The sequence below is a fragment of the Vipera ursinii genome, assembly GCF_947247035.1.
Source record: "Vipera ursinii genome assembly, chromosome: 5".
In the NCBI taxonomy this organism is placed as follows: domain Eukaryota; kingdom Metazoa; phylum Chordata; class Lepidosauria; order Squamata; family Viperidae; genus Vipera; species Vipera ursinii.
Genome location: NC_139518.1, coordinates 51,503,149 through 51,525,641, shown reverse-complemented (window position 1 = coordinate 51,525,641; position 22,493 = coordinate 51,503,149). Strand labels below are relative to the sequence as shown.

The following is a 22,493-nucleotide window of genomic DNA, read 5'->3' as shown; positions in this document are numbered from 1 at the left end:
CCGGTTCCGTGGAGAGATGTTTTTCCATGGACTGGAGGGGATGTGGTTTCATGTACTACCTGCATCCCGCCGATGGGGCTTTGCTTATTTACACTGACCAGTTTCTGGCATGCCGCAGCCTGGTGCTGGTCCATGGATTGGGCGTTGGGGTCCCCTGGTTTAGATAAAAGAATAACTGAGTTGGATGGGACCTTCTAGTCCAAGCCTCTGCTCAAGCAGGAAACCCTATTCCATTTCACACACATGGTTGTCCAATCTCTTTTTAAAAATCTCTAGTGTTGTAGCACACACAACGTCTGGAGGAAAGCCCTTCTACTGATCAATTGTTCTCACAGCGAGGAAATTTCTCCTTAGTTCTAAGTTGGTACTCTTCTTGATTATTTTCCATCCATTGCTTCTTGGGTGTTTGAACAATGGATTTTTCACTTCAGGGACTATTCCCCCCCCCCCCAGATTTGCAATAGCAGAAAAAACTAGAGAATGTTATAAGAGGAATGGTAAAATGTTTGGGCTGGTGCATTGGTTAGTTGTTTACATGATGTCAAGTTGTTGTTGACCTCAGCAATCACGTGTGCACCCATGACCAAGATTATGGCTTTTCTTGCAGACTCTCAAACAAAACGCTAGGCTTCTTGTTTTATTTTCTAAGTTTTATTTTCTAAGAATGTGAGGCCAGCATCAACTGCAAGAAACCAGATTGGTGCCAGAATGGTGGCATGTGCACAGAAGCAACAAGTTTTCTAACCAATTCTTGTCTTTCCCCATATTTAGAAAAAAATAATGGTTAACAGGACAAAGCCACAGCAGAACACGGAGCCACCTGCAGGGAACACGCTAAATATACAGATTATCTGTTTTTTGTTTTAGTCCCATTTGCTAAAAAATAAATAATTCCATAGGCTGGAATGCGAAATGAAAAAAGTCAACACAAGGAACACGAGTCCACATGTCCTTCATTAAGGATTGTCATTCAGTTGAAAAACATTTTGGGGGGGACATTTATTGTTTTTCAGACTGTCTTTCTTCTTTCCCCCCTCCCATTAAAAAAATATAAAAACCCATAAATTCAATTTCAATGTACAAAGAAAAATACATTTTCACAGAACAAAGTCAGAAATTCCAAAATTGTCCTTTATGTAACAATTTGCTATGGGATTGTCTGTTAGTTACAATACTTGCTTTGACATCATTGACCAGTTCAATCAACAAAAATCAGGAGCTTTAGAGAATACCTGTCAGATATTACATACAGTAATTTCTTTACTTTTAGCAGCCCACTAGCTAAAAAGTATGTTTTACATATGACCCAGTGACTAACATGCAATTATTTTGCAGCCTTCTGAAACATGTCAAACCTCATTGTGAAACTTTGGGCTTTCTGTCACCAGATATCCAGAATAAATACCTTAGAATGAATCTGTAAACCTTATATAGGCAATTCAGACTTCAACTGTGTCTTGAGGACCAGGAAGTTCACCCACCGTACCCAGGCAAGTTGGAATTTGGCAATACAGTATTTTGAATAGTTAGTTGTAGCTATCCCCTTGCTAATCTGTTATTTGGTGGCTAAGGTAGACAAAAAGAAAGGTAGGCTGTATTGCCACTTCTAGAACTGCTAAGGCTTTCTAGTAGTATATGAAGAACAATGCCTGAAGGAGGATGTTGTGGGGGTCTCTTGTAGGACAATGAAATACAGGAAACAAAATGGCTCTGTTCACACATCAACTTTAAAATAAGATTTTTCAAATCATGGTTTATTACCAAATGGCTCATAGACCCCATGTTGTAATGCTAAGACACGGTGGGTATGCTCAAGTAGTGAAAAACAAACAAGCTGTGTTATACTTGTGTTACATAATCATATAGCATTATGACAAAATCAATGCACTGTTTTGAAAAGAGCAATTTTGTAGAGTAAGGAATAAAATACAGGATTTAGCAAACACCAAGTTATCCCCTTCACATCCTGGCTCACGATAATAGGAGTTGTAGTTAAAACATCTGAAGCACATCGGATGAAAAGTCAGCTCTAACTGGACTGAGCTGGAGAATGAGGTATGAAATTCTCATGATTTTGCAGCCTTAGTAACTAGAAATTATCTCCTGAATTTACTTCATCCTGCTGATAACAGCATAAAGCAGAGGCTTTCAAGTAAGGGTCCAATTTTAACCTTGAACTCTGTAGTACACTAACAAATAATGGAGGCTGATTGGTGCAAAGGGGGAGAAGAGGCATTTGTTTCTCCAGCTTTCTAATTCACTTGCATATGGCAGTTTATGACATTTTTTTAGGAATCCACAAAAGAAAGAAAAAAAGGCAAGCATTCAAGTTTTTGCCAACACCAAGTAATATCAAGGTTTGCTCTTCCGTAAATTGTGCTTTTTGTTACAGCTTTTTTTTTCCTGACACAGCTGTTTATTGCTTACACTTCAACATAAGTCTATAATTAAAAGAGAGAAGGAGGCAAGAACTAAGAAGCAACCAGACAGGTCTGAGTAACTTTTTTTAAAAATGTGGTTCTTTCTATTCCAACAAGGTCTCGATGTACAGTAGTGAATGCACAAATGTTTCAGAAATTATTTAAAACACTCATAAATATGCACACATTATCCTCTGAAGAGATTTATTCTATCTACCCAGGAACTACAGAGGTTCTTAGCCAGAATGAAGGGCATTTACTTCTGGGAACAATATCTCTAAGTTCTAAGTAGGTCCTTAGATTATCTGAGCTAAAACCTGGAATTTGCTAAATTTAGCACATGATAACTCCAAATTGCATAACTGGCCCCGAGCTTCAATGTGCCAAATTCATTCATCTCCACTCCATCTCAACATAAAAGCATATTTTCCCTTCTGATGTAGACAGTCATTCCAGTGTCTGGAACAGAATGAAATAAATAAGGGCTTCTGTATTGCGTATAGATGAAATATCTTGTTATCATCACCTCACGTCATGGAACTGTACTGTCTCTTGTTCCCAAGAGGGCCCAGCATGATGAATTTGCAGCAATAGAGTTCAACGTTAGTGGATGGACAGGTGAGTGCAGGGGCACTGCATTCAAAACCGAGGTAGGAAAGGCAAAACCTTTGCTCAAAGCCAGCTCTTCTGTGAAGAAAGACACAGCATCCCTTTTGCAAGATGCAACAGGAGGGCTAGGAGCCGAAGACAAAATTTCTGACTCGTACTGCAACAGCTGCCCCATGAAACTGAAGTTTGGTGAGATCAGACTCCTCCGTTGCTTGATGTAATCAAATGCTTCCTCCAGGCGGAATTTTCTTGTTTTCATTAGATAAGCCATGCAGATTGTGGGAGAGCGAGAAATCCCTGCTTCGCAGTGTACCAGGATCTTGCCCCCTGCCCGTCTGGTGCAATCTGAAAGGAAGAAATGAAATTGACTAAATATGGAAGCTATTGCAATCACCATGACTGAATGCCTCTATTGATAGCATGCCATGGCATGGCTCCTGCCTTATCAAGCAATATTTCTCTGAGCTTTGGATAGCCCTGACCCTATTGGCTTTCTAGAAGGCCTTTGAAGACCTGGCTTTTCCTCCAGGTGTTGGGGTCCAGATCTTAGCGAAGCCAAACATACAGTAGTGGCCAAAATTGTGGAAACCTTTTGGGAAAAGTGTACAGTAGAAATGCCACTGTTGGTTAAGTTTCCACCAATTTTTCTTCTAATTTCTTTATAACTGTAGCCTTGTTAACTTAATAATACTATTTTACATCACTTTCTGGGTGACCAGTCAACTCTTTGTACAATTACTTTAATTTTATTACGTTTTACAAGCTCACTAAATGAAAGGAAAAAAAAGCCAACCAACTTGATAGTGATCACATAACACATTGACAAATGTCCTCCTCTCAGCTTCAATACATGACATCAGTAACTGAATCCTACTGTGATCCGACTAGCTCATTGCCAAAATAAGATGACACCTGGTTGGCTCTCTAAACACTCATGCTCATTGGCTACAGTCAGATGAAGGAAAGCTACCTGATATCAACCTAAGCAAGTTGTGCTTCCTTTTTCTGGTTATTTGGCTATAACTTTTCACAGAATACAGTACAGATAATTGAACAAACTTTGTTGCATTACATTCTTGATTAAATTATCTTTCTAATGATACATAATTTTATGGCACTACTGAAAAAAATGTGTTATTAGCCATCAAACCTCAAAAATACACTTTTCCCAAAAGTTTCTACAATTTTGGCTACTAGTGTATATGTGACCTTGACTAGTTTTTAAAAATTGTTTCCTGCTTGTTTATTTTTTTATTTTTTTTGCTCACTGAGTTACCTTAGTTAAGGTGGGTAGCCATAGAGAATTGTTTAATAAATAAATAAAACGTAAATATGCCATGATGCGAAGGGTCTCCCATATTTCACTTTATCACTCATTTCAGATTGCTAAGAGAAGGACATTCGGAAGGTATTTTATAGATGCAACAAACACCAGGAAAGTAATTTCTCCTTGTTCTTGTTGGCCACATTTACACAAAAATTACAACGCTTAATGACTGTGTGGTAGATAAAAAGGCTTCACTCCTTCCCTTCACCCTTGCCAAATCTAGCACATTATGGCAGCAGATGTTTAATAAAATGGACTCTACAGTTCTATATAAAAAAAACTAAAACAGTTTGATTCTTTTCATAAGAAACACAATCTGGCAGTAAAAAGTTTTATATACGTACGCTCTCAAAGCAGATGGAAATGAGTGTATTTCCCTATGAGATCTTTTTTGTAGACGTTTAGTATGCATTTTGAACCCAAAATGCCAAGCCCTGGGCTCCTGGGGTTTCCACCACAAACTGCACAAAAACCTACTCTAAAATCTCTAATTACAACCCTTGATAAGTGGCACTCGGTCTTAAATCAGACTATAAATGGCTTAAGCAGAGCTACCATTTTACGCAATGGGAGGCCCCAAGGTTACTCACACAATTCAATTATTGTTATAAGATTAAAAAGAAAATGCTGAAAATAAGCTCCTTGTGTAAAATGCAAGGATTAAAAATAGAACTGAACTGCTTTAAGCTGGACTAGGAAATGAATTTCCAAGTTTTATCCTATTGTGAAACCTGTTACATTTACAAGCCATGCTGTACTCCACCCAGAGTCACATACTCCCTAATTGTTATTACAAAGCTTCCTGAAGCATCTACAGAAGTCATTTAATTTTAAAGCAAAGAACCTGCACTCTTATTTACTACACAGTATTGAATAGGCATTGATATGTAAAGTGCTTAGACGTCTCAATAATTAGTTCTTGCAAAAATGTAAGTTCAAATCAATATTCATCTTTGAAAAACATTGGTGTTTCATTTTGAGTCACTCCACTTCATAAGGCTGCTTTTATGGGAAAATGGGGAGCATCTCAAGCCCAAAGTGGAATATAAAGATAGTAAGTGAATAAAGCCTACTAGACAGGATACTCTCTCACACTGAAGGATAAGGATGAGGAAAAGACCAAGAGATGTTGCTTAATGCTACCTAACAAGTTAATAGTAAGAGAAAGATTTGAATGGGTGGCTTCTTAGTTGGATATGAATTAGATTTTTTTCCTCAAAAAGCCAGAAACAGTATATTTCAAGAATCATATCCAAATAATTTATCCTCTTAAAACAATTTATGTAAATAACTGAACTGAGCTCTATAAACAAATTAAGCAATCCTGCCTACTTAATGAACCTGTTGTAGCACTAAGCTACTCCTATTTAGGGGCTGACAAATTTTTCCAAATAGAATAGGACTTAACCATAATTTTACACTAAAACTTCGTTTGCAATACTTTCATTAATAGAAAACTGTCATCTAAAAGTTAACTGTAGGTTAACATGCCAGTTTCCTATCCCTAATGAACTACATTTGCTTCTTCTTCCGACCTTCCAAAAGAGATCTATATGGTTGGTTACCTAAGCTTTGGACAAATCTATCAGATGTCTAGCTATTTGACTCTACTATTTATGGTTTTTATCTCTGTACTATATATGTATATAATATCTAAGCCAGCTAAAAGCACTTGGAAAACATTAACTCTCCTGTAGAAATGAGTCTGACAAGCACCTATTCAATGAATTCCAGAGAATACACAACAGTTCAAAGTATCTCAGTAGACAGATATTTATTGTATCCCCTGTGTGTGCCAACTCATTTCTCTTCAGTCTCATACCGTCCTACTCAACACTTAAAGAAAACTTCTTTCATACTTCAGACCCAGCAGTAAATTAGAATGCTTAGCCCTGCATTGTGAAAACATGAGGCCAGGAATGGGAAGAGTGAGGGACTCACACAGGAAATGCAGGGATAGCTTATAGACTAGATGTCTATACACTTTATTTTCCAAAATTCCCAAAGTGCCTTTAGTAAATCTACTATACCATTAGAATGTTTTTGCTAGTATGAATTGAATTAGATATTTCTGTGAAAATATTTATTTAATATATTTACATTTTGTCTTTCTTCATCTATTGCATGGTACATATCAAAATGAATACTAACAACAAATAATTAAAAATACGCTAGCCAAAGAAACCAAAGTAAAAGTGGCAGGCGAGGTAAGCAAAGTACAAATGACCATATACAGTAGCTTTCCGTGGAAATAGATAATGGTTGTAACCATAAACACTACCATAGCAATTAATAGAGAAGTGTTTGTGACCATGGAATCTGCAAAAACAAAAATTCATAATCCTCTGAAATACTCCTGGAAAGGGGAAGAAGGTTCTGAAGTCTGACACTAGTGGAGGAAGGCTTCCTTTCATGACTCAAGAGTTATTATTCTTATTTGCAAGAGAAAGGAAGAGAAAAGCCACCTACCAATAAATTCTATAGCCTCCTGGAAGTGTGAGCTGATGTCTGCTGTGTGACTGTCCTCCACTGGAATCCACTTATAGCAGAATTGATTAATAAAGGGTTCAGAACTCTTTCTGGAGACATTCAAGAGTGCAGTAATGTTTAAGTTGGCAAGGAACTCGCACTTGGAAGCATGATAGGCACTGCCAAGGTATAGGAAAGGCAGGATTTCCACTGGACCACCCTGGAAAATAAAAGAGGAATAAGTCGTTGTAGATCTTCTGAATGGCTTTTCTTCAATAAAATCAAGACAATAGGCAGCTGTGGTAAATTTTTAAAAAGCATTTTGGACACCTTCCAGATGTTCCTGTGATGAACAACTATGGTCGAAAGATTTTGTAAAAGGTGGAAATTCTTTTTAAAGCTACTGTTACTGCTTTGGCACTTGCTACGTTTTTCACCCTCTAAATGTCTTTACCATTATTCTACAAGAGTCAGTTCAATATGCAGGAATAGCTGTTGTTCTTGAAGATATAGATCAGGTATCTAGTACTTTTTAATCCCTTTTTTAAACCAGGGACTGCACTAAGCTCTAAATGATATGTGATGGCTGGCCACTGTCACAAAGTGGGTGATTAGACCAAAGAAGTAGATAGGACCAAGGTAAAACCTATAACTTGCAATGCAATTGAATCAAATCAAATTGGAGTAACTACAATTGGGTGACCTTTGATCATAATATATTGAAATTCAAACTAAGTTTATATTATTATTCACTATATATATATATAATAATTTTTCTCTCCAATCATGTTAAAAACTACTCATATGCAGCACTTTTTAAAGGGGATTTGGAGGCTGTTGCTAATAGTGGTACCCTGATATAGACACATAGCTTATTAGAATTATTAAGCCAACAATTAAGCTTAATAGCTAACGAAGATCCATCCATCCATGTTTTTCATCTCAATGGAGATAAAAGCATATTCAATAGCCTGAACCTGAATAACATGAACATGGGGAAAGGCACAGAAGAAAGTTTGTGGCTTTACTACATCAGATGTTCCATTTTCTCTGTGGATGGATGATGCACCAGAATACCACTAGGACATAAGAATATGCTAAACTGCTTCTGAAAAACATTTATTGCTGAATGTTGGTGACCAGAAAGTCAGAGCTTTGGTTGTTAGGGATTGACCTATATATTCACCCTTAAGTAATATTTTATGGATCTGACTGAGGTCAGGAAGAAAACAAAAGTCCACCAAATGTGATCAAGCCAAAATAATGGACAGAATGCCAGGTCAAGACTGAGGAAGCAGAATCAAAAATTTTTAATGAAAACTTATTTTATGCTATTTGCCATTGCTACGTATTTATCATTAATAAGTAGTTCTGCACAGAATATTCAACTTTTAACATTTCATGATATTTTCCTGTTCAAATAGTGAAATTTCCCCAGAGAAATTGAGATTATCAATATGCTGTCATGAGTAATAATTTTTCTTCCCATTTTTGAAAATAAGCAATCCAAGTAGGTAAAAAATTGATTTCACGTTTTTTAAAATACAGGAGCAGCCCTGTTTAGTTCCATCCTCTTTCTTTTTTTCTTTTTCTTTTTTTTTAAAAAAAGATTTGCTTCATAGACAATTATTCAGAATGAGAATACTCACAAACTATTTTGCAATTGTAGTAAAATTTCAGCCCCTTTGTTCTTTTTCATTGTCTGACTAGGCACATTTCATTTTATATATTTATCACAGTGCCTGGTTAAAGCTGTAATGAAACTTAAAACTGGTATTATCAATCTTCGAATACTATCTCAGATGAAGGTGGCATCTCAGTGAAATATCTATAGTTATAAGATACTTTAATTCTTTAAACTGTATAGCAAGAAGTTGGGGAGGGGAATGACTGGTGTTGGACTAGATTTATGTGGATTTCTCCTCCTCTGTTCTTGAGACTGATTGCAGCAATCCCAGTCTCTTCCTGAATTCCTTGAACTGACTCCTTTTGTCATATTACCAAATCTGAATAAAGGAATAAACTGTGTTATGAAGAGGAAAGTGCCAGAAAGAGTCCCTAAGGAACCAAGGCATAAACAGATTAATCTTATCTTCCTCTAAACACACCTGATCATATGCTGGTTTCTGGTTGATGCATTGCTTCTCATGCAAGCCGCTGATGTTTTTCTCAGTTTCAATCTTCTCTTGGGATACAGGCTTTACATCTATGCAGAACTCAGGATATTGTGAATAAAACGTTTCATAGCCGCCTAGAAAAAGTATAAGTACAAAAGTATAAATTTAAAAAGCTAGGGGGTCGCATATAACTGTGCCGAATCATCCTTTTTTTCTAAACCTGTTTTCGGGTTTCTTATTGCATTAAGAGTTTCCATGACAAAGAAAAACAGAGAAAAGAAAGCAAAAGAACAGGGATTTTCATTTAGAGCTATGAAATTAAAGAGAAAAACTTCAAATAAAAGGTGACATTTAAAAAAAATGTTTCCTTCAGACATTTTTATGCTTTTATTAATTTGAGAAAATACAAATTGAAAGGCTGCTGTCGGTTGATTAAAAAATTCCATTCCTTTGCCACTTGGCAAATTACATGGATCCATTAAGAGTCTTAAAAGTTAATGAAACCCTGTGCTGGGCTTAGGCATCTAAATAGCCCCAGGTGAGTAGTTTTTCTGTAGAAAAATAGATTTTCTAAATTTACTATACAATTAATGTAAACTAAATATATCTGAGATACAACTTAGAGCCTGGGTACTGATGTCTATCTAAGAAGCAACTTAGAGCATGGGTAACTGATGTAAAGAGGATAAATGTATGCCTCAAGTATGCCTCAAAGCAATCTTTCTCATTGTTATATTGGATAACAATGATTAGGGTGGCTCTTGGTTATGTTTTCATTTATAAGGAGGATTTCCACTGATACAATGAGAAAAGGAGGACATGTCTCTACAATCCTCTACACATTCAACCCTCACGAACAAATCTTAAGAAAAAGAAAAGGACGGTGAAGAAGTCACACCATTTTGCTAGTAGAGGCCTGATGTCTGACAAACCCACTTTAAATTAGGGCACATTGCTTAAGGAAACCTACTCAGAGTTACTATCTTATAACTTTACTCCCTCAGATCCTTTGAGTTGGTACATACTGAAATATTTTCAGTAGGAATTTATGAAAATACAGAAAAAACAGGAAGTTAAGTAAAAGTCAAGAAAAAGTGGTGTGGCGACTTGGGGAATTTTATAAATAATGTTCAGTTACGGCAATATAAAAACATTGTGTTTTCATCTTTTAAAAGCTTTCTCTAATTAAAATACGACCATAAGAATCTAGTAAGGACAAAGAAAGAAGTTTATTATCATAGATCAGAATGTTGAAAAAAGGATAACAAATTATTGTATATTTTCAGCTCTATGTCTTTCTGCCATCCAAAATGGATGCTAGGATTCTCCAAATGATCAGTGTAAGCAGCCAACTCTTTTCCACACTTTTGCTCTAATTTGTTTTCCCTCAATTCATTTCCCTCAATTTTAATCTTCTGAAACTTCTTATACAGGTAATCCTCAATTTACAATCACAATTGAGCCCAAAATTTATGTTGCTAAATGAGAAATCTGTTAAGTGAGCTTTGCTCCATTTTCTTACCATATTTGTTAAGTGAACCACTACAGTTATTAACTTAGTAACACAGTTGTTAAGTGAATCTGGTTTCCCCATTGATTTTGCTTGTCAGAAGATTGCAAAAGGTGAACACGTGAACCCAGGAAACTGTAACCATCATAGATACGAACTAGTTATCAAGCATCTTAATGTAAATCACATGACCATAAGGGTGCTACAATGATCACAAGTGTGAAAAATGGTCATAAATCACTTTTTTCTGTGCCATCACTAAATGAACTGTTGTAAGTCAAGGACTACCTGTCTTAGAGCAGGGAGGTGAGCATTAGAATTCATTTAAGTGTTACAATAATTTTTATATCCCTATTTTCTGGGATAAAAAAGAAAACCAAGTTATCTCATTTTTTTCTTGGATAGATCAGAGAACTCAACAGATCAGTTGTAACCCAGAAGCATCAGGGGGATCAGGAGATTAGCCAACTATTCTTAATATGAGTCACTTTTTCATCCAGTTTTCTAGCTCTTTCTCTGTATGCACTCCTTTGCGCTCTGATGCTATGATTTCCACTAAATACTGCATTGCTAATCTTGCAAAAGAGAGATTCTTCCTTTTCACTATGAGTGATCAAAATTCTAGGCACAGGAAAGTGGCAAAACCCCACAATCTCTCTTATAGCAAATAATTGCTTCCAATAGAGGAAGAAATCATAGTTTAATTTTACGATGTATTAATCTTTCAATAAAAACATTTTCACAATCAAATATGTATGATTTATCTATGTAAGGAAATAGTCTTGCCAATGAGGTATTCAAGGAATAAATTTTAAAGATTTTTGTGACTGTTCACATAAACTAGATCAACTGAAACTTCACTTTTAAATCAGTGAAGAAACCATTTCAAAAAAGGTCATGTTATGAGTGATGGATTAGAGACAGTGACATAACACATGCTGAAAGCTTTCAAAAATATTGGTGAGGGTGGTGATTGACAAGGATTATGTCACTCCGCAGTAAAAGTATTCTCTGAAGAGCAGGATTGCATTTGTGGTTGCCGTTAGCTGACAGGCTTTCTGACTCATGCCTGACAGACTGCCTGAGTCTAGGCCCACTTAGAAAATTAATGCCACGCAACAATGAATCGTCTCCCACATCACTAACAGACAAAACCCTTGGGATAAGCCTCAAGGTTCTTCCATTAGTTCATTGTGAACATTCAGACTGAGGTAAAAACATAACAAGAGCAGCATTGGCTTGTGACTCAAACACAATTTACCAGTGTAGCCAGTTTCCAGAAGATAACACGCAGTTCATAGCAAGAATAGACATTCTATTTCAGGATATTCAACATGGATGACATTGAGCCTAAAATCACCCAGAGAATTTTCTACCATGGTATCTCATGCTAAAATGTTCTTAATAGCTTAAAACAGGAAAAACTGTTAGCACTGAGTAATATTTACATTCATTTCTTAAGATCGCCTTGCTGTATCAAATAGAATGCTAAGAATAGGAGGTAAAGCTTTCAAGACTTACTTTTTGATTTTGAAATGGGAAGATGAGATTGCCATTTAACTAAACTACAAAACAGTTGGTAAGCCTATCAGAACCATTGCGTAGCGTATTAAAATTTTGCTTTGTTAAGAATGTGATGAAATATTCCTGAATTACAGTATGAGTTTATTTTATCATGTTTCCACCAACCAAAGGAATCAAATTTCAAAATCTGTTATATATTCACATGACATGAGTCTTCTTACAAATAAAATACTTATTTATGCCAGTATAAAAAATTTAGTATCCATTTGAATTAGCATACTGTCTAGAGATTTTCCTGCAATCGTTTGATATCATTGGGAAAAAAAGATGTCAAAATATTTTCTGATTTAAATAATATAAAGCAGTAATCATTATGCTTCTGACAGGATCAACTAAGACATTTAAATTGTTCCTAATAAAAGTACTATGCTACTGCTATCTGAAAGCGACCATTTTTGTTACATACAAAAATGCTTATGCTGGATAACATAAATGATAAAGATCTGGCCTATAGGAGGCAGTGCTGACTTCTACATTCTGCATCCCTTTAACTTAAAAGCAGAAGCTTTCTGATATCTCTGATTGTCTCCCATCTCCTCTATTAATACTTTCATGAAATGATCATACTACTTATGTATGAGCCAAGTGTATGTTTAAATAAACTCAAGTATAAAAGAAAGGACGGTGCTTTAGATCTGCAATGTGAGAACGGTGAAGTCATTAATCTGTTTCATGAGGGCAATTTCTGTAGCAAAACCAATACATTTCTTACCTCTTGTGTGTATATTTTTAGGTTAGATCTGGGCTAAAAGACCAGATCTAGGCGAACTTTGATTCATTAGTCATCTAAAAATATGCACAAGAGCATGTTTTCTCTTGCTGGGCTAAAAGATCAGATCTAGGTGAGCTTTGATTCATCAGTCAACCTAAAAATGTACACAAGAGCGCAGGAGATTATTGATTTTGCTTCTCCCCCCTTGCCCCCCTTTCCTTTTTGCATGCGTTTATGATGAACAGGATTTCCAATGGATTTTTTTTTTTGTTCTCACTTATTAGGAAAAAAAAGTTACAGAAATTTCAAGGGAAGAGGATCTGTTGAAAGGAAAACCTATCGATCAAAATCCCTTTCAATATAGAGAGAGTTGCGAAAGCTCAATGTATGTATGTCGTCCCTTCTTGTTTAGCATACGGTACATTGCATTAGACACTTGCCATTTACGTGACCGTGTCGGTTCTCACTTGCTCTGCGAAACTTACCCAGTCTAGCATCTGGACAGGTATTGTTAAGAACAAGGCGGCCACGGCTGCACACTGCTAGCAGGGCCGCCGGGCTCTTGAACCCGCTCACTCATCTGCGACATACGGGCGACAGACATTCAGACGGAGCTCTCTTGGGAACCGGTTTAGCAAAGACTCACGTTTCCAATTCCCTGCAGCAGCGCTCCCCAGGAGCTACCCGACGGGAGACTGGTCTCTTCCCTCCCTCCCTCCCCTCCCCACAACCCCCGCGGCGCTTCTTTCTCCTCGACGGCCTCACCTTTTAGGAAACAGACCCGGGCTCCAGCCTCCGGCACGCTTGCCGACAGCGTGTTCAGCACGATCTGCGCCGTGCTCTCTTTCTTCAGCTTTCGCCAGTGTCTCGTGTTTTGATCCAGGACTACCACCGCCGTCAAGGTCCGAGGCGGCGCGGCGTCCCCTTCTTCTCCTTCTTCCGACCCAGCAGCCGGCGGGAGGAGAAGCCGCCCCCGGGCCGTTTCGTCGGGCACCACGAAGTGTAAAGGCACGGGTCGCCCGTGGGAGCGGCGGATCACCACGGAGTTGAGGTTGACGTTGAGAGACCCACGGAGGCAAGAGGCCGAATAGGAGAGATACGGCCTGCAGTCCAGGACGAGGCACAGGGCAGGATCCTTCCGTAGCAGTTGCTTGAGGCGACGGGACTCGAGAGCCGTTACCTTCATCTTGGCTCGCTTTCCCCGTCTCTCGCTCTCTTCTCTCCCCTCTCGGAAGCAGCCTCGGAAAGGATCCCCCTAGGCGCCGAGCTTCCGAGGCCGGTGATTATTTTAAACAACACCCGAGAGACTGCCAGCCTGCTTCCTTAAAGCCACTCCTGGCCGCGACCGCGCCGTGTGTGTGTGTGTGTGTGTACTTCCCCTGCCTTCGCGTCTCTCTCTCCCGGAATTCAACCAGGGGATTCCGCTTCGAAGAAGAGGCAATTTATCTGAATGAAACGCCGGAGCCGCGCAGCTCTGTCCATGTAAGGCGACTAACGTCATAGGAATGTTCTGTAGTAGAGACGCCTCTCCGGTCAAGCGCCGCCCAGCCGAGGCAGAGGAGATTCCCTCCCCCCCCCCTCCAGGAAGAGGGAAGGAAGGCCAAGCCGAGGCGATGCTCAGGAGGAAAGCGTTACTCAGGCTTCTTCGAGCAAAGGAAGTTGAAGAACGTGTAAAAAATTCTCTAGTCATCAGAAAGCCCTCTTTTGCACTCACTCACAGTCACTCACTTATTTCCGTCGACTTACTAATGAAGGAAAGAACTGATGAGGGTGACGGAAGAAAGAGAAGTAGCATAAGGTGGAGGTGACACCAGGGTTGTTTTTTTTTTTGTGGGCAAAGCAGAGGCTGGCTCACTGCTAAAACTACAAGGACCAGGTTCTTAAGTTCCTCCAGGCAAGCTACTGATTTTAAATTGCCACAGCGATAAGAAAATCATCTGTTGGATTTCTTTCTGTAGAATACCCAGTACTTTTTTTGTAAAAGAAAAAGGTGCCGGAGAATGCCGGCTGGTGGCCCCCAGGGGGAGGGCCTTCTCTGTGGGCGCCCCGGCTCTGTGGAATCAACTGCCGGTTGAGCTCCGGATGGCACCGGATCTCCGCTCCTTCTGGCGCGGGTTAAAAACCCACTTATTCGAACAAGCTGGCCTGGCCTGATGGGGAGTTAATTTAGGATTTTAAATATTTGTATATTTTATTGTTTTATTTTGGGCATTAATTTAATACTATTTTAACTTTTGTATTTTTGTATTTTTTATTATATGCCCTGTTCACCGCCCTGAGTCCTTCGGGAGAAGGGCGGTATAAAAATTTAATAAAACTAAACTAAACTAAACTAAACTAACTCACACATGTCATACAACCCGCCTTGCCTACCTACAAGGTTCCATCCAAAAAAGGTGCCGGAACTCCGTTCTGAGCGTTCTATGACAAAAAAAGCCCTGAGAATACCTAAAAAATACATGGCGAGAGGGGGGCAGATGCCTCTCATTTTTAAAGTTCTGCTTTATCAGAAAGGTAGAGACAGCATCGCCACATTGTCTTCTGAAATATCTATGCAGAATAAGATGCTGTCTGGCAAATAACTGTGCTTATCCAAAGCTCTCTGATCGCATGAACAAGCAATAAATCCAACATAGTCTCAAAGTTTTTTGCTTTGATGAGCAATGTGCTTATGATCAATATATTACAACTCTTCTTGTGTTGGCACAAAGTAATTCTATCATAAAGGAGGTTGTCTGCATTGCTAAATCCCATTCTACTCTCCTGTAAGTCTGATAGAACCTTGTTTTCTCATTTTGCAAGTGTACCAGTCATTGTCAGCAAGCTGTTGGTTGTAGTTTTTGGTTTTGCTGCTGTGCCCTTTCAGCATAATGCCAGCTGGCAAGAAACACCCAACAATTGTCATCAAGGGTAGGCCAGATATTATGACTAAGTTTCACAGTTTTGGTTTTCACCTTAGCTTCTCTAGTTTTGCCCTCATCTACCCTCCTTTTGTAAATGCAGTGAATATACATCTGTAAAAATATTTAAATATCTTCTAAATAGTTTATCTGGGGAGAAAACTATGGTTCTCCAGAGTTTGATGGTTCCTAGGAGCCCAATTCTGAAGATACCAAGTAGCATTATGCTGAATATTCTCTGCACAAATTGTTTCCGGCATAGAACTGTTAATTTTGGGTGGTCTGTGCTCCAAGAGTGAAACAAAGCTATCTTTTGGTGGCTGTTGATTGAAATCTGCTTGTGTTAGTGGCTTGGGGATATGGGAAAAAGCAGATCAGGGGCTACCTTGGCAAGAGTTTGTGTGAATATTGGCAGTAGCAGTGCAGGCTGAGGGAAGAGGGAAATAAGGGGGCTGAGATGATGGAGGGAGCACAGCAGGCCACTAGGATATGCTGTCCCTTAATGATGTAAAGAACAATACATAGAAAACTACACCTATCGCAATAAGTGGTTTCTGGTAACATATTGCAAAAATAAAGAAGTTAAGTAATCACAAGCATTTTCTTTTGTAGTGTGACTCATTTATGCTAGGAGTTTCAGTTTAGTTTGTAATACGTTTCATTTCCAACAATTGTTTCAACTGAGAAGTGAAAATAGAAGGGACTTGTTAAAAAAGGCGGGGTGGTGGTGCGGGAATTAGTTCTATATAACCATAGCTTAGGTAGAATTTCCCTTTCTTCTTCCCACCAAGTAATGTCTTCCTTATTTTGCTACTGTAGTATTTTTTCTTCTGCTTTTGATACCCATAGACAAAAAAGAGACTGAGTGACAGTCTCAATTTCTGATAATAGCTAAGTTTTTATAAGTGTAACAGGCAGCTGAATCTTTTCACCTCTTTGGTACTTTTAGATGTTGCTTTTCGTAAGCAATTATCTCAAAGATTTTTTTTTTACAGTTGCAACACTTTATTCCCAATTCTTCTCATTATTCCTTATTATAGAAAATACGTAACAAGAGAAAGTTAGAATTGCAGCACTGTCATTTTTAATAGATAGTGCAAGGAGTAGTTCATTTTAAAGCACTTTTTGAATCTTAAAGTTTGAGGCTTAGACTGCTGTTAAAGAATAAACTTTACACTGACTGCCTTACAGATGTGTGCATAACCGATACTACTTATTTATATGAAATTCTAATTGAGTTGGTCTTCTGGGAATACTTTAAACAAAAATCTCTGTACCAAAATGAAGAAGAGATTCAAGGGGTTGAAATAATTATAACATATCTAAATCATGACTTCAGGCTTTAATAAAATTAGGTTGGGGTTGGTTTTTTTATGTCCTTGCCGTCCAGCTGTGGAACACAACTGAATTAGTCAAAAGGACTTTCTTCAAAATTAGCTAAAGTTGATGGATGTATAAGACAAGCCTATCAGATAACCACAAGAAATTGCTTTTTAGTGAAACAAAGCCATACTATAACCAGTCTATCGTGTGCAGCTTTCTGGCAAGATTCTGTTCTTATTCTGTCTGGAAACATTGTGCATTGATCTTGGGACCTTCTAATGAAAAAGGATCTGTTCCACCACAATTTTTCCCTAAGGATTTACAGGTAAAATTTTATAACTTTCAGGAAAGATTTGTCAGAATCCATGTGTGGTGAAGATTTTGCAATATAACTGAAAGCATCCAGTCTTATCACAGAACTCAGTAAAATCAAAATCCTGTAATTACACAAAGCCACCTAGAGATGCATTATCTGAGCTGTTCCAGAATACTGGATTATTTGTTGTTGTTAGTTGCGAAGTCGTGTCCGACCCATCGCGACCCTATGGACAATGTTCCTCCAGGCTTTCCTGTCCTCTGCCATCTTCTGGGCTCCATTTAAGCTCACGCCTACTGCTTCAGTGACTCCATCCAGCCACCTCATTCTCTGTCGTCCCCTTCTTCTATTGCCCTCAATCTTTCCCAGCATTAGGCTCTTCCCCAGTGAGTCCTTCCTCCTCATTAGGTGGCCAAAGTATTTGAGTTTTAGCTTCAGGATCTGGCCTTCTAAAGAGCAGTCAGGGTTGATCTCCTCTAGGACTGACCGGTTTGATCGCCTTGCAGTCCAAGGAACTCGCAGGAGTCTTCTCCAGCACCATAGTTCAAAGGCTTCAATTCTTTGGCGCTCAGCCTTTCTTATGGTCCAACTTTCACTGCCATACATTGCAACTGGGAAGACCATAGCCTTGACTATACGCACTTTTGTTGACAGGGTGATGTCTCTGCTTTTTAGTGTGCTGTCTAGATTTGCCATGGCTTTCCTCCCCAGGAGCAAGCGTCTTTTAATTTCTTGGCTGCAGTCCCCATCTGCAGTGATCTTGGAGCCCAGGAAAATAAAATCTGTCACTACCTCCATTTCTTCACCATCTATTTGCCAGGAATTGAGAGGGCCGGATGCCATGATCTTGGTTTTCTTAATGTTTAGTTTCAACCCAACTTTTGCACTCTCCTTCTTCACTCGCAACAAGAGACTCTTCAGTTCCTCTTCACTTTCTGCCATTAGAGTGGTATCATCTGCGTATCTTAGGTTGTTGATATTTCTTCCAGCAATCTTAATTCCAACTTTTGATTCATCTAGCCCTGCCTTTCTCATGATGTGCTCTGCATATAAGTTAAATAGGCAAGGCGACAGTATACAGCCTTGCCGGACTCCTTTCCCAATTTGGAACCAATCAGTGGTTCCGTGTCCAGTTCTCACTGTTGCTTCTTGGCCCGCATATAGGTTTCTCAAGAGACAAATAAGATGTTCTGGTACTCCCATCTCTTTAAGAACTTGCCAGAGTTTGTTATGATCCACACAATCAAAGGCTTTAGCATAGTCAATGAAGCAGAAGTAGATGTTTTTCTGGAACTCTCTAGCTTTCTCCATGATCCAGCGTATGTTGGCAATTTGATCTCTAGTTCCTCTGCCTCTTCGAAATCCTGCCTGTACTTCTGGTAGTTCTCGATCCACATACTGCTGGAGTCTTGTTTGTAGGATTTTAAGCATAACTTTACTAGCATGAGAAATGAGTGCAATGGTGCGATAGTTTGAACATTCTTTGGCACTGCCTTTCTTTGGAATTGGAATGTAAACTGATCTTTTCCAATCCTGTGGCCACTGTTGAGTTTTCCAAATTTGCTGGCAAATTGAGTGTAGCACTTTTACTGCATCGTCTTTTAAGATTTTGAATAGCTCAGCTGGAATACTGTCACCTCCACTAGCTTTGTTGTTGCTCAGCTTTTCTAAGGCCCACTTCACTTCACATTCTAGGATGTCTGGCTCGAGGTCAGTGACCACCTCATTGTGATTATCAGGGACGTTAAGCTCATTCTTGTATAGTTCTTCTGTGTAATTTTGCCATCTCTTCTTAATCTCTTCTGCCTCTGTTAGGTCCCTGCCATTTTGGTCCTTTATCATGCCCATTTTTGCATTGAACGTTCCCTTCATCTCTCTAATTTTCTTGAAAAGATCTCTGGTCCTCCCTATTCTATTGTTTTCTTCTATTTCTTTGCACTGTTCATTTAAGAAGGCATTCTTATCTCTTCTAGCTATTCTCTGGAATTCTGCATTCAATTGGGCGTATCTTCCTTTTTCTCCCTTGCCTTTTGCTTCCCTCCTTTCCTCAGCTATTTGCAAAGCTTCCTCAGACAGCCATTTTGCTTTCTTGCATTTCTTTTTCTTTGGGATGGTTTTGGTTGCTACCTCTTGTACAATGTTGCGAACCTCTGTCCATAGTTCTTCAGGCACCCTGTCTATCAGATCTAATTCCTTAAATCTATTTGTCACCTCTACTGTATATTCAACGGGGATATGATTTAATTCATACCTGACTGGCCTGGTGCTTTTCCCTACTTTCTTCAGTTTAAGCCTAAACTTTGCAACAAGAAGCTCATGGTCTGAGCCACAGTCAGCTCCTGGTCTTGTTTTTACTGACTGTATAGAGCTTCTCCATCTTTGGCTGCAGAGCATATAGTCAATCTGATTTCTGTGTTGACCGTCTGGTGATGTCCATGTGTAGAGCCGTCTCTTGGGTTGTTGGAAAAGAGTGTTTGCTATGACCATCGTATTCTCTTGACAAAATTCTATCAGCCTGTGCCCTGCTTCATTTTGTACTCCAAGGCCAAACTTGCCTGTTATTCCGGTTATCTTTTGGCTTCCTACTTTAGCATTCCAATCCCCCATGATGATAAGGACATCATTTTTTGGTGTTAGTTCTATAAGGTGCTGTAGGGCTTCATAGAACCGGTCAATTTCATCCTCTTCAGCACCGGTGGTTGGGGCATAGACTTGGACTACTGTGATATTGAATGGTTTGCCTTGGATTCGAACTGAGATCATTCTGTCATTTTGAGGATTGTATCCCAGTATTGCTTTTCCTACTCTTTTATTGACTATGAAGGCTACTCCATTTCTTCTGAGGGATTCTTGCCCGCAGTAGTATACCTGATGGTCATCTGAATTAAATTCACCCATTCCTGTCCATTTTAGTTCACTGATACCTAAGATGTCAATGTTCAGTCTTGTCATCTCTTGTTTGACCACGTCCAGCTTGCCTTGATTCATGGATCTTACATTCCAGGTTCCTATGGAGAAAAAATCTTTACAGCATCGGACTTTCCTTTCACCACCAGACATATCCACAGCTGAGCGTCCTTTCGGCTTTGGCCCAGTCGCTTCATTCTTTCTGGCGCTACTAGTACTAGCCCTCTGCTCTTCCCCAGTAGCATATTGGACGCCTTCCGACCTGAGGGGCTCATCTTCCAGCGTCATATCGTTTTGCCTTTTGGTACTGTCCATAGGGTTTTCATGGCAAAGATACTGGAGTGGGTTGCCATTTCCTTCTCCAGTGGATCACGTTTTGTCAGAACTCTCTGCTATGACCTGTCCGTCTTGGGTGGCCCTGCACGGCATAGCTCATAGCTTCATTGAATTACGCAAGCCCCTTCGCCACGACAAGGCAGTAATCCATGAAGGGGATACTGGATTATACTGTGGTTCAAATCAATTCTTTTGTTGATTTTGCCATATTACTGTGTATATAAAACTGGAATTCTTAGCCCTGTACAGTGCTGGACCCTTTAAAAGGAATGAAAAGGTGCACATTATTCCCTACACTCAACAAACATTAACATCAATGTCATTGTCAATAGAGTAATAAGTATCTAAGTAACAGAATTGGCAATAACTATGGCTGAAGTAAAGCAAACAACCAACTTAACAGTAATACAGAAGTAGAACACATCAATGATTTGCTATACTTTTTTGCCTCAGGAGAAATTGTTATATATTTATTTCCTATATTTTTTCCCCTCACAAGTGTTGTATCAACATGTCAAGAAAGGTTTGAAATTCCATAGAATTGGAGCAGATGTGTAGAAAGAATGTATATAATATGCTAGCCATAAGCTATTGGCCCATGGAACTGGGGTGGGGCAGAACAATATCAAAGAGTGATATATAAATAAGCAGGAAATTCTAATTGACTTGGTCTTCTGGGAATACCAGAAGGAAGACAAGATTTGTCTTGAAATAGTTGTAACATATCTAAATCAGGAAAACTTTGGTCATAGGATGGTTGGGCCTACAAAAGATAAGGAAGCTGTAGAAACAGTTTTGAAATGAATTTAATGTGGGGAAAAAAAACCTAAAGCAGCAGAGAGGTTCAGTATTACAAAGATAGGGGGATTCTGTGACAAATGCCATAGTAATCATAATTCACGTGATACATCCCAATGAATTCACAAATTTAGCTACATAATGTATTGGCAAAAATCTCAGAATATTGTATGCCTCATTTGATTGATTGTCAAGGGCATACTTAACTTTTCAGTAAAATAGGTCATTTAGCTCAGTCATGCTACTTACCTTTAAAAAGAACAAATACAGATTTGAGAATTAAGAATTGTACACATTTTAACATAAATGGAGTTATTAATTTTATTCAGTGATAATATGTAATAAATGGGCAAGTGCCTTTTATGGATGTGTGGAATAACACGGCTCAGTTTGGAAGATCATATAGGAGCCGTGGCCAGGGGGGCTTTTGCCCAGGTTCGTCTGGTGTGCCAGTTACGGCCCTGTCTGGACCGAGATGCCCTATGCACAGTCACCCATGCGCTCGTGACCTCCCGGCTAGATTACTGCAATGCTCTCTACATGGGGCTGCCCCTGAGGACCACTCGGAGGCTTCAGCTGGTGCAGAATGCAGCCGCGCGAGTTGTGATGGGAGTCTGCCAATACTCCCAAGTAACACCTCTTCTCTGTGAGCTGCATTGGCTTCCAGTTGCCCTCCGGGTGAGATTCAAGGTGCTGGTGATGACCTATAAAGCCCTAAATGGCATGGGCCCAGATTATCTAAGGGAGCACCTGCTGCCAGCGTCAATTTCCCATCGTCCTGTGCGCTCCCACAGGGAGGGTCTTCTCAGGGTACCGCCGATCAAGGATTGCCGACGGGCGATCCCCAGGGGGAGGGCGTTCTCTGTGGGCGTGCCTGCCCTATGGAATCAACTGCCAACGGAACTCCGGACTGCCCCTGACCTTTGTTCATTTCGCCGGGACCTAAAAACCTGGCTCTTTGAGCTATCTGGTCTGGACTGAGGGGTTTAATGTTTTTAAATTGTGATTTTAATTTTTGCGGCTAGACTTAATTTAATTTTATTTTAATTTTATATTGTATTGTTTTTAAATTTTGCCTTGTAAACCGCCCTGAGTCCTTTGGGAGTAGGGCAGTATATAAACCAAATTAATTAATTAATTAATTAATTAATTAATTTCCACCACA

The 22,493-nt window shown here is 39.2% G+C and overlaps 1 protein-coding gene across 1 annotated transcript; it reads right to left on the bottom strand.

The window, feature by feature from the left end:
* Window positions 1–704: 704 nt before the first annotated feature.
* Window positions 705–14,313, bottom strand: DUSP5 (dual specificity phosphatase 5). The gene is made up of 4 exons (XM_083365040.1): window positions 13,514–14,313; window positions 8,934–9,076; window positions 6,826–7,045; window positions 705–3,374 (listed from the first exon to the last, which is right to left on the bottom strand). The coding sequence occupies exons 1-4, from the start codon at window positions 13,932–13,934 to the stop codon at window positions 2,953–2,955; spliced, it is 1,206 nt and encodes a 401-aa protein (XP_083221166.1). The 5' UTR covers window positions 13,935–14,313; the 3' UTR covers window positions 705–2,952.
* Between the last annotated feature and the right edge of the window lie 8,180 nt (window positions 14,314–22,493).